At 40.3% G+C, this 12,189-nt stretch overlaps 1 protein-coding gene across 7 annotated transcripts in view; it reads right to left on the reverse strand.

The window, feature by feature from the left end:
* PTPRT (protein tyrosine phosphatase receptor type T) overlaps positions 1–12,189 on the reverse strand; it is a 308,272-nt gene that overhangs the window by 39,009 nt on the left and 257,074 nt on the right. For 4 of the 7 annotated variants that reach the window (XM_088480612.1, XM_088480608.1, XM_088480606.1 and 1 more), the window contains 4 exons: positions 11,113–11,142; positions 7,813–7,955; positions 1,403–1,480; positions 1,027–1,062 (listed from right to left, as the gene is read on the reverse strand). In XM_088480612.1, coding sequence (XP_088336738.1) covers positions 1,027–1,062; positions 1,403–1,480; positions 7,813–7,955; positions 11,113–11,142 — 287 coding nt within the window. The remainder of the gene's footprint in view (positions 1–1,026; positions 1,063–1,402; positions 1,481–7,812; positions 7,956–11,112; positions 11,143–12,189) is intronic. The other 3 variants (XM_088480611.1, XM_088480610.1, XM_088480609.1) reach the window with 2 other exon arrangements.

A 12,189-nucleotide genomic window follows, 5' to 3' on the forward strand; every position in this document is an offset into this window, starting at 1 on the left:
CAGATGAATGCAGCAATGTACAGAGACATCCTGGATGAAAACCTGCTCCAGAGCACTCTTGACTGCAGACTTGGGCGACGGGTCATCTTTCAGGAGGACAATGACCCTAAGCACACAGCCAAGATATCAAAGGAGTGGCTTCAGGACAAATCTGTGAATGTCCTTGAGTGGTCCAGCCAGAGCCCAGACTTGAAACTGATTGAACATCTCTGGAGAGATCTGAAAATGGCTGTACATCGACACTTCCCATCCAACCTGATGGAGTTTGAGAGGTGCTGCAAAGAGGAATGGGTGAAACTGCCCAAAGATAGGTGTGCCAAGCTTGTGGCATTTTATTCAAAAAGACTTGAGGCTGTAATTGCTGCCAAAGGTGCATCAACAAACTATTGAGCAAAGGGTGTGAATACTTATGTACATGTGATTTCTTAGTTTTTTTATTTTTCTTAAATTTGCAAAAATCTCAAAAAAACTTTTTACACGTTGTCATTATGGGGTATTGTGTGTAGTAATTTTGAGGACAAAAATGAATTTATTCCATTTTGGAATAAAACTGTAACATAACAAAATGTGGAAAAAGTGAAACGCTGTGAATACTTTCCGGATGCACTGTATCTGCTTAGATAGTAGGTGGAAAGGTTTAATACTAAAAAGAAATATCCTAATATGTTGCTAATTCATTAGAAATAGCCACAGCCTAGTAACTGGTAAAAGGAGGGGATGCCGTCCTAGGAGAAATTGTGAGACTACTCGTGCTAAAGTGATTCACAGCAAAATAAAATATCAATAGTAATACTAATTGGATCAAAGACAATTTTATATAAATATGTATGAGTCGTATTCAACATATTACATTGTAATATATTATCACTCTAAGCATTTACAACTTTCCACTTATTTAGTATTTTTTACTTATTTAAATTAAATTACTTCTTCCAAGATAACCTCCAACTATGGAAAGCTTTGGGAGAGCAGATAAAGGATAAAAAGCACATAGACTACCACTAAATGCTGAGCGAAGTCATATACCTAGAAGCGTTGTAGAGGGAACAGTGTCTGAGGAAACTGGAAGGCGATTGAGGCCCAGGGTAGAGAGGAGGAGGACAGAGGAGAGAAAACACAGAATCAGGGCATGTTTGTCCAGGTTTTACTTTTATCATTTCAAATTTCACTGATGGGAACAAATCATCATTAATCTATGTACCTAGATTCTACAGATGCTTATTGTAAAATACATTCTCATTCGCACTAATGTGAAGCTTGTTTTAAAGAACAGTCGTACTAGCTTATACTGTTGATTATCCAACTTTAGTATGGCAGTCTCACTCCTCATAAAGACAAACTCCCTGACTTGCAATAACACTCTGACTCAGCTAGGACATTCTTGTTACTTGTAAAGCCCTACCTGAGTAGCAGGAATTGAGCAAAGATTTTCCCTGCAGGTTTTTGCTTTGTACAGAGAAGGAGCAGGGGGAGGATGTACCTGCAGGAAGACAGGTTAGAGGTCAGTCTAGCTGTGAAACACACAGTATTGCCCTTTTAAAAGAGGTCATCTAATCAAAGCTTACAGAATGGACAGAGAGACCAGGTGGAGCTGGAATGTTAGATGTCACAGAAGACAACCTCTGTCTCTCTGCTAGAAGTAAATGCCTCTAGACACTGTTTGATTTATTTAAGGTGCCAGTATTACACATAGAGGGGTATTCAATATGAAACGTAAACTTCGCCGTCTATGCGGGTCGAAGTTTTTGCCGCACATCGGGGCTTTTGCTGGCAAAAAAGTATCGCACGCACCCCCGATTATACCCGTATTCAAAATGAAATCGTCGAAAACGGCACCCGGCGAATGTGAAATCAGCGAAAACTTTGCTGATTTTTGGCGAAATCACCCTAACACCCCAAAAAGATGCTCTGACATGGGGGATCACTCTGGATACCCCCAATTAGGCCCGCTGAAGGGTTTTGGGGTCTTTAAACGGGCTAAATAGCTGCTATTTTGGGGATTTGGGAAGGTGGTGAAGAATAGTATTTAGAAGGTTTTTTTGCTGAAAATAAATAGTCCCAGCAAATTTGGGGTTCTTGAAAATGGGGGTGAGCATATTTAAAAGTTGCTAAAGTGAAGTTTTAAAAAACATGAAAAATCCACCTGCCGCAAACACTTGCAATGAAAAAAACACCTGGGCCATACTTGGGGACCCCCCTAAATTGTAGTTCGCTAGTTTTTAACTTTGTACCCAATTTTTTTTTTTTGCCCCCAAAATGAAAGTGCTTTTTTTGGGGTCTTCTGAGGTATTTTTAAAAAAATGTTTGACACAGTTTACCTTTGGGGGCCTGTCTGAAGGTTGCAGGGCGGTTTCCGAAATGTTGCACCCCAAAACCCCAATTCTTCACTTTTTTTCGCCACCCATTCCTTGGTGATACTTTTTCGCAGGGTCGAATGCAATATACTTTTCGCACCGTTGAAAAGTTTTCAAATTGAATACGGTGTAAAAGGCAAACCGGCGAAAATTACGTCATCCGAGCGAAAACATCGCAGAAACTGCGTTTTTCGATCCATATTGAATACCCCTGATAGAAGTAAACTTTAAATATAAATATATTAATTTGTATCTTTCATTAACATTCAGAACTCAGTAACTCAGTGCTTGCTGCCATATGTCTGTGAAAGAATACTACGGGGGTAGTCAATTAGGTGAGAAAAGTCTGTTTCTGAGGAAAAATTTCACCGGTGACGTCATTTCCCCGTATTCAATTCCAAAGGCTTTTCGCCGGTGCGGAAAGTCAATGCATTGGAATAGGCGAAAAAGATTTGCTTATGAAACTAGGTAGAAAAAAGTGCAGAAATGGGGTTTTGGGGTGCAAACTTGCGGAAACCACCTTGCACCCATGGCACAGCCCCCCAAAGGTAAAACTGTGTAAAAAAAAAGGTAAAAAAACCCCCTTAAGAACACCCCAAAAATGTACTTTCATTTGGGGGCGAAAAACAAAGTTGGGGGACAAACTAAAAAACTAGCAAAATAGACTCCAGGGGGGGCCCCAAGTATGCCCAATGTTTTTTTAAGAGTGCAGGTGTTTGCGGCAGGTGGATTTTTAAAATCTTTTAAAACTTCACTTTAGCAACTTTAAAATATGCTTGCCCCCATTTTCATGTACCCCAAATTTGCTGGGACTATTTTTTTCTGCAAAAAAACCTGCTAAATGCTATTCTTCACCACTTCTGCAAAGACGCTAATTAGTAGCTATTGAGATCATTTAAGGACCCAAAATACCTTCAACAGGGCTATTCGGAGGTAACCATAGTGTTGGTGCATCTTTTGGAGGGTGTCATGCTGATTTCCCCAAAACTGACAGGACTTTTCGCTGGTTTCGAATTCGCTGGGTTCCGTTTTCGCTGATTAGGAATTGAATACGAGGATAAGCGGGGGCGAGCATGATACTTCCAGCAATGTCGGTGAAAAGTCCGGCATGCGAAAAGTACAGGACTAATTTAATATGCCCCTTTATGTGATTCCTAAGTCTCTAACTATACTGTCCTATTACAGAATGGTCTTTGCATATATTTATGATGGAGGAAACAATTCATATTTTATGATGTGAGCACCATTTATAGGGACATAAAATATGATTTGTTTTCCCCATCTTAAATAATATGTTTTATTGGCCCTATTAGCAAATATTGGCAATGTAATATCATTTTTAAATAATATCGGTCTATTAATCTAATATTATTTGTATTATGCCTCCTTATCTTCTAAATAGCCAGATAGCTTTCCAGCTGTTTTGAGAGCTTTGGGTGAAATAGTTTAAGATTTGCCCTCCAACTGCTAGTAAATCCAGTAGTTGCAGGGCCAAAATCGCTGACAATGTGCGACAGTATAAATTCACCACACAAGCCGCCATTTTCCCCTCTGTCTTTGAACACATGGGATCTATTTATCAAAGGGTAAAACTCTTTTATTGCTAGTGAAAGTAGCTGTGTTTACTATTAGTATGGCCTTTTATCATATTGTTCTATACATCTTGGGGTTACCACAGGTGACATCTTCCCCATGCCTTTGCATGGAGAGGCCTATTTAACAATGGATTCTTCTGTTATCTTGTTCTTATGATTTCTTCCAATGCAGAACAACACATAAAAAATAATTTAGAATTTGAATAAAGTATTTAATTTTTTTTTAATTGATGCAGTTATTTTTAATTAGTGGAGCAAGCCAGCATGTAAGAGTATCGCTTAGCTGGCATTCCAAATGTATTTATTTTTTCTAGAAATTGTGCCAATAGCAGATTTTATAAAGTCGCAATATGTGTCGATAATATATATATACAGTCAGGTGGATAAATGTTGGGACATTGACAGAATTTTCATATTTTGGCCTCTACTCACCTCCACAATTACTTTGAAATGAAACAAACAAGATGTGCTTTAACTGCAGACTTTCAGATTTAATTTGAGGGCACTTACATCCAAATCAGGTGAACGGTGTAGGAATTACAACGGTTTCTATATGTGCCTCCCACTTTTTAAGGGGCCAAAAGTAATGGGACTATCAACTCAAAAGCTATTTCATGGACAGGTCTGGGCTATTCCCTCGTTATTACATTATCAATTAAGCAGGTAAAAGGTCTGGAGTTGATTCTAGGTGTGACATTTGCATTTGGAATCAGTTGCTGTCGACTCTCAATATGAGATCCAAAGAGCTGTCACTATCAGTGAAGCAAGCCATCATTAGGCTGAAAAATCAAAACAAACCCATCAGAGAGATAGCAAAAACATTAGGTGTGGCCAAATCAACTGTTTGGAACATTCTTAAAAAGAAAGAATGCAACGGAGAGCTCAGCAACACCAAAAGACCCGGAAGACCACGGAAAACAACTGTGGTGGATGACAAAAGAATTATTTCCCTGGTGAAGAAAAACCCCTTCACAACAGTTGGCCAAATCAAGAACACTCTCCAGGAGGTAGGTGTATATGTGTCAAAGTCAACAATCAAGAGAAGACTTCACAAGAGTGAATATAGAGGGTTCACCACAAGATGTAAACCATTGGTGAGCCTCAAAAACAGGAAGACCAGATTAGAGTTTGCCAAACAACATCTAAAAAAGCCATTACAATCCTGGAACAACATCCTATGGACAGATGAGACAAAAATCAACTTGTACCAGAGTGATGGGAAGAGAAGAGTATGGAGAAGGAAAGGAACTGCTCATGATCCAAAACATACCACCTCATCAGTGAAGCATGGTGGTGGTAGTGTCATGGTGTGGGCATGTATGGCTGCCAATGGAACTGGTTCCCTTGTATTTATTGATGATGTGACTGCTGACAAAAGCAGCAGAATGAATTCTGAAGTGTTTCGGGCAATATTATATGCTCATATTCAGTCAAATGCTTCAGAACTCATTGGACAGCGCTTCACAGTGCAGATGGACAATGACCCAAAGCATACTGCAAAAGCAACCAAAGAGTTTTTTAAGGCTAAAAGTGGAATGTTATGCAATGGCCAAGTCAATCCCCTGACCTGAATCCGATTGAGCATGCATTTCACTTGATGAAGACAAAACTGAAAGGAAAATGCCCCAAGAACAAGCAGGAACTGAATACATTTGCAGTAGAGGCCTGGCAGAGCATCACCAGGGATGAAACCCAGTGTCTGGTGATGTCTATGCGTTCCAGATTTAAGGCTGTAATTGCCTGCAAAGAATTTGCAACAAAGTATTAAAAAGTGAAAGTTAGATTTAGGATTGTTTAGTTTGTCCCATTACTTTTGGCCCCTTAAAAAGTGGGAGGCACATATAGAAACAGTTGTAATTCCTACACCGTTCACCTGATTTGGATGCAATTACCCTCAAATTAAATCTGAAAGTCTGCAGTTAAAGCACATCTTGTTTGTTTCATTTCAAAGCCATTGTGGTGGTGAATAGAGGCCAAAATATGAAAATTCTGTCAATGTCCCAATATTTATGCACCTGACTGTATATATATATATATATATATATATATATATATAACTTTTTCATAAACAGTCCCCTTTATTTCTCTTATACTGTGCTTGCTATTCCAATATCTATTTGGCCTGCATTGATTGGTGTGCTCTAGTTTGTGCACTTTTTCTGTGGCTTTCTTATTTTGCATCTCTCCCTTGGACTGCATCCTTCTAGACTTGAAACAGTGGTAATGTCTTTTATCCAAATATTTATATTTAGCTGCTCATATGGGTCAGTCACTCAACCTGTTATAGGTCCATATTTTTTGGATATCTCCCCTCATTTTGACCATTCCATCCATTTAGCAAATGGTAATGAGCTGTCCGCTGCACATAAATACTGTGAGTTGAATCCGTCTAGTACTCTTCAATAGCGCTGAATAGAATTCCCTCTTTAGTGTACTTAAGACTGGACAGATACAATGCTCCCGACTGTATGCTTACTGTGTATAGGGTGATTATAAACACAGTAACCGGGTTGGGTTTCAGGGACAGGTCCTCAATTTGCTACATTGAATAATGTTTGCAGATATATATATATATATATAGATAGATAGATAGATAGATAGATAGATACATAGTTGACAGATAGATAAATAGATAGATAAATAGATAGATACATAGTTGACAGATAGATAGGATAGATAGATATATAGATAACAGACAGATAGATAACAGATAGATAGATAGATACATAGTTGACAGATAGATAAATAGATAGATAAATAGATACATAGTTGATAGATAGATAGATAGATAGATAGGATAGATAGATATATAGATAACAGACAGATAGATAACAGATAGATAGATAGATAGATACATAGATGACAGATAGATACATAGATGACAGACAGACAGATAGATAGATAGATACATAGATGACAGATAGATAGTTACATAGATGACAGATAGATAGATAGATAGATAGATAGATAGATAGATAGATACATAGATACATAGATGACAGATAGATACATAGATGACAGATAGATAGAAAGATAGATAGATAGATAGATACATAGATGACAGATAGATAGATAGATAGATACATAGATGACAGAAAGATAGATAGATAGATAGATAGATAGATAGATAGATATTGGTTTCTCATCATTTTTTATTATTCTCATTTTCCTCACATTTTTCATGTTTTTTCTCTAATAGTTCTTTTAGATATATTTTGGATAAATCTATTATCATGTGTGGCATTCCTTTGATGTCACTAGTATTTTCTATTACACATGTAGCACCGACTGTCATAGATGACCATGACTGCCATATGCTATAAAGGGGAAGATGGCACACGCTAGGTAATATTAGATAACAGTATCATTCATTAATTCATCATCTCACTCTCCCATGGATAATGTAAGACACTAATGGGTTCATAGTATAACTATCTGCCATGTTCCATTACTGGACTACAGTATTTACACAACATTAGTCACAAAACCGAAATTAAAATACATGTTTAGTTGCACAGTTTAATGATTTCATAAGTTCAAAGTTTTACAAATTTCTGCTACAGAAAAAGCAGAGGCAGGTAGGTAGTGCTCTGTTCACTGTGTACATAGGATACTGCACTCTCTGGGAAATGCCAATCGGATGCTTAGTGCAGTCCTTCTGCTGGAGCACTGTTGTATTAACATGTTAATTCCCAGAGCACACAGAGGAAACTGTGACTATGACAGCAATACTTCTTTTCTCAGAGGGGATTTTTAAATCATTTCAATTGTGTAAATGCTTTAAACTGCATAATTAATCTCATACTTAATTTAAGATAATTGTCCAAATGATATATCCCTCCCAATAACTGTGATGTTCTTACTAAATCCATTGACGTCCTGGCAGCTGGAAAAAGTGTCTTCATTGCGGGTGGAGCTCAATTTGCTAGAGCTTTTATCTGAAGCCACCAGACCCATTTCCCTCTGAGAGCCACTTTGGGTTTCTTTCTGTTTCTTGGCCAGTTTCCTGCAGGCAGAAAGAACAGCGTCTGACAGGATCAAGACTTGCATATAGACAGACATTACTTTCTACACACTGTGTTCCATCCTAACACAGTCTGACACAGAGGGAGCTATTTTTATGGCATGTTCCTCTACCCATTGGATGATGCAACATAGCTTCTCTCATTTAACTAGAGCATACATAATTGGCGGATCATTAGATAATCAGATATAGACGTGTTTCAATTGGCTAACAAGTCTAGCGCCAGCCAAGTAATGTTATTGCTTTTCATGTTGTAATTGGGAGCTCAAGGATGCCTGGCAGACATTAGGTTACCTACAGAAGCAATGGTGTGACACTTGGGCACCGCTCCTTTATAATCCTTGATAATTAACATATTGCACTTCCTTCAAAAGGAGAAATGAATCCACAGATCGCTAATGAGTTTGAGTCAGTCATTAATAATGGAAAGTGAATTGCCGTCATGATATGTTTCTATTTATGGAGATTGGTAAAATGATGAGACTGGTTCCAGAGCAGTCACACTCATCACACTGTAAGACTGACCTTAGGACTGTCATGCGCACCTTCATGTGAACCACAACAGGTAGACAGACATGAAACATTCATAATCATATACACCACTCTGTCCTCATACAACCTACCCCCTTAGCATCCTTAGTTTTGTTATTCGTCACTCCACTTTCATTTCCTCTTTTTGTGTCAAGAGCCATGCCCTAATAGGGAATATGGTAGTGGTCACAGTGTGCTCTAGCACTGCGTGACCCCACACATCAAAGCATGATTTTGGCAAAGCAGGTGTTGTGTACAAGGAATGATCCTGTTAGACAGTGTGATTCTGAGCAGACAAGGCAGTGGTTGAATTATAAGCAAGACAAACATATATGGTATGGAAGGGGGGCACAAGGATAGATAAATGAGCATACAATGTATGGTGCCTTATATACAAATGGAATACCACTAATTTTGGTATATGCCTATATTTTGATACTTAGTGCCTCTGTTAACACCACGGATTTGAATCACTAGTTAGGTGTACATTGTCCATAGAGCACAAGCAATGCTCTGTGAACAATCAGCTACTAATAACAATTGCAAATGTAAAAGCTATCAGAATGGAAGTTACATCAACTAAAGGCATGAATGTGGTCAATTGTTTACCTAAGCAAGCACTTTCTGTTTTTAGTCCTTAGAAAGAAATAGGCAGTAGGCTACTCTGAGTCTCAAAATAGTCATCATACTTATAATTTTAATTGTGTTATATAAATAAAAAGCTCACAGAACTGAAAATAATTGAGATAAAGCTGTAATTGTGGTGGATGTTTGTTTTGTTTTTTGAATATATTTTAGGATGCTGTACGTAGGCTTTCTCAGGATAATAACTAACATGACTAGCATCTATATTTCTGACTGCTATTTGTAGCCCTTTATGAAAACCATATGCAATTATTATTATAAACCCTTATACAGGTAGTCAAATGAGCATAATAATATTCATCTGGTAAGGGTCTTTCCAAGAACTGGAGATTTATTTTTGTTACCAACACTTAATTCTCTATTTAATTATTCTGTGGATCTTTATCAACACTGGTGTTCTGCTCTGTCCTTTCTTACTGCTTCTTACTCATCTTCTATTGTTGTGCTACTATAGATTCATAGTGCATTGATTCATTGTTGTGCTACTATTGATTCAGGGGGTAGCACTCCATATGCCGGGCGCCCACTGAGTGTGTTACCAGCGGGCGCCCGGCTCATTCTCTTCCCCCCCCCCCACCCCGGCGCCAGTGGCAGCCGGAGCTCACTCCTGAGCTCTGGCTGCCGGGTCCCGCAATGCACTATGGGAGTGACGTCATGACGTCACTCCCATAGTTCCGAAGAGCGGGCGCTCGGGGGATGCTCACTACAGGGGGCATTACTGGGGCTTACTACAGGGGGAATTACTGGGGCTTACTACAGGGGGCACTACTGGGGGTACTACTGGGGCTTACTAAGGGGGCACTACTGGGGCTTACTACAGGGGGCATTACTGGGGGCACTACTGGGGCTTACTAAGGTGCCACTACTGGGGCTTACTACAGGGGGCACTACTGGGGCTCACTGCAGGGGGCACTACTGGGGCTTACTACAGGGGGCACTACTGGGGCTTACTACAAGGGGCATTACTGGGGGCACGACTGGGGCTTACTACAGGGGGCATTACTGGGGGCAATACTGGGGCTTACTACGGGGGGCATTACTACAGGGGGCACTACTGGGGGGTATTACTGGCACTACAGGGGGCATTACTGGCATTACTGGGGGCATTACAACAGGGGGCACTAGGTGCTTACTACAGGGGGCATTACTGGGGCTTACTTCTGGGGGCACTACAGGGGCCTTACTACTGGGGGCACTATTGGGAGCACTACAACTAGGAGCACTACAGGGGCCCTTACTACTGGGGGCACTTCAAGGGCATTACTACTGGGGCACTGCAGGGAGCATTACTACTGGGGGCACTACAAGGGCATTACAACTGGGGGCACTAAAGGGGCCCTTACTACCAGGGGCACTGCATAGGGGCACAACTACTGGAGGTACTGCATACGGGGACCATTACTGGGGGGCACTACATAGGCAGGCACTGCGTAGGGGGACCTCTACAGAGGGGGACCACTACTGGGGGAATTGCATAGGGGGGCGACGGCAGCTGGGGCTGGCATAGGTGCTGGGGGGGTTGGTTAATTTTAATTATTTTTTTTCGGGGGAGGGCACCAACATTTATCTTGCCTCCGGGCACCTGGGATGAAGTTACGCCACTGCCCCAGAACATAGGGTTCTACACTCTCCCGGTGTGGTAGGCACACCGATGCATGGAGCTAGCTCGCTATTGCCAGAAGCATCTTGTTAGTAGGCAGTACACTGCCTTTATGCAAAAAGATTAGGTTGGTATAAGCAAAAGCAACGCGGTAGACTGCGAGCAGGAGTAAAGTTTAGATCAGACGCTTGATGTTGGGAGATGTGCAAGGATGCATGAACACCAGACCTCTGGGACTGTGTTTAAAAAAATAGGTGTAATTTATGTAGGTGTAGTTATCCTTTATTGTATAGGCCATGATATGAAGGACAGCACAGGGAATAAGAAGGGGAATGGGTTGATGTGGTTTCCACTGGTACTTACAGATAGTATGAATAGGAGTACACATTTCTTCTAGAGGATGGAGAGCGGTCACATGGGGGGACCGAAAAACAAGGAATAAAAAGAAAAAGAGGAATAATTAGATGTGACAGCATGACCTCACCAGCGTGACAGAGTGACACTAGAGATGTGGATGTGGGCCAATTTACTCCAATAATGTATAATTAAAGAATGTGACTACTGTACTGGGGCATATTAAATAAACCTAAATACACATATATTGTACACAGCTATCTTTTTTATAGTTAGCTCATTCTGCTTCTCTCTACTATACACATCTAACGCTCTTTATAATATACACAGCTGGGCCTCATTCAGACTTAGGAGTAAATCCATATAGAGTGCCTGATACAGTGTTGCACACAATCAGTTTTTGTGATTCTTAGCACTGTGCACGCTTCTTAACTGCACAAACGTAACTATTAGCAACTGTATGGGCAATTCAGTTCTAAACATCTTAGCTTCATCTCCGCTTATGCCTGAATGGGTGACAGCGGGGAATGTCGTGGGTGTGTAGTCAGAACTATGGTTTAAGCTGAGTTGTGTGTATACAGAGACCAGTCTGATATCTGACGGATCTCTTGCAACGTGTATAGCGGTGGAACGTGTGCACTGATAATGGTGACGGCTATTTCCACAAGTGTAGGATGGTGCGGCTGCATAGATGCGTGTAACTTGGCATACAGGCAAATAGTTTGTGGTGCAAGTGCAATTATGGACAAATTGGTGGAATTTGACATTTTGTTAAACCATGTTGTGCTTCTGGAGTGCCAAATATAAAAGATTTAGGGACATATTTATTAAACACATATTGCAAGAAATGCCCTGAAAACTGACAGTTTTGGGGGGATACACACAAAATGTAAGTATCCCCTGAATCGAAGTAGCAGAGATATCTGCTGCAGCTCCCCTGTTACTGTTAGCAGTAGCAGCCCCCACAAGTTTCTATGGGGGCTGCTATAGTGTTAGATTTACCAAGCTCCAGAATTAGTCGCATTCCAGAGTTTGGCCCTGTTAGCTATCATTAGCCATTGTAGCCTCTAGGCTACATATTGCATA

Source organism: Taudactylus pleione, unplaced genomic scaffold (genome assembly GCF_031769625.1).
Source record: "Taudactylus pleione unplaced genomic scaffold, aTauple2 ptg000256l, whole genome shotgun sequence".
NCBI classification, from domain to species: Eukaryota; Metazoa; Chordata; class Amphibia; order Anura; family Myobatrachidae; genus Taudactylus; species Taudactylus pleione.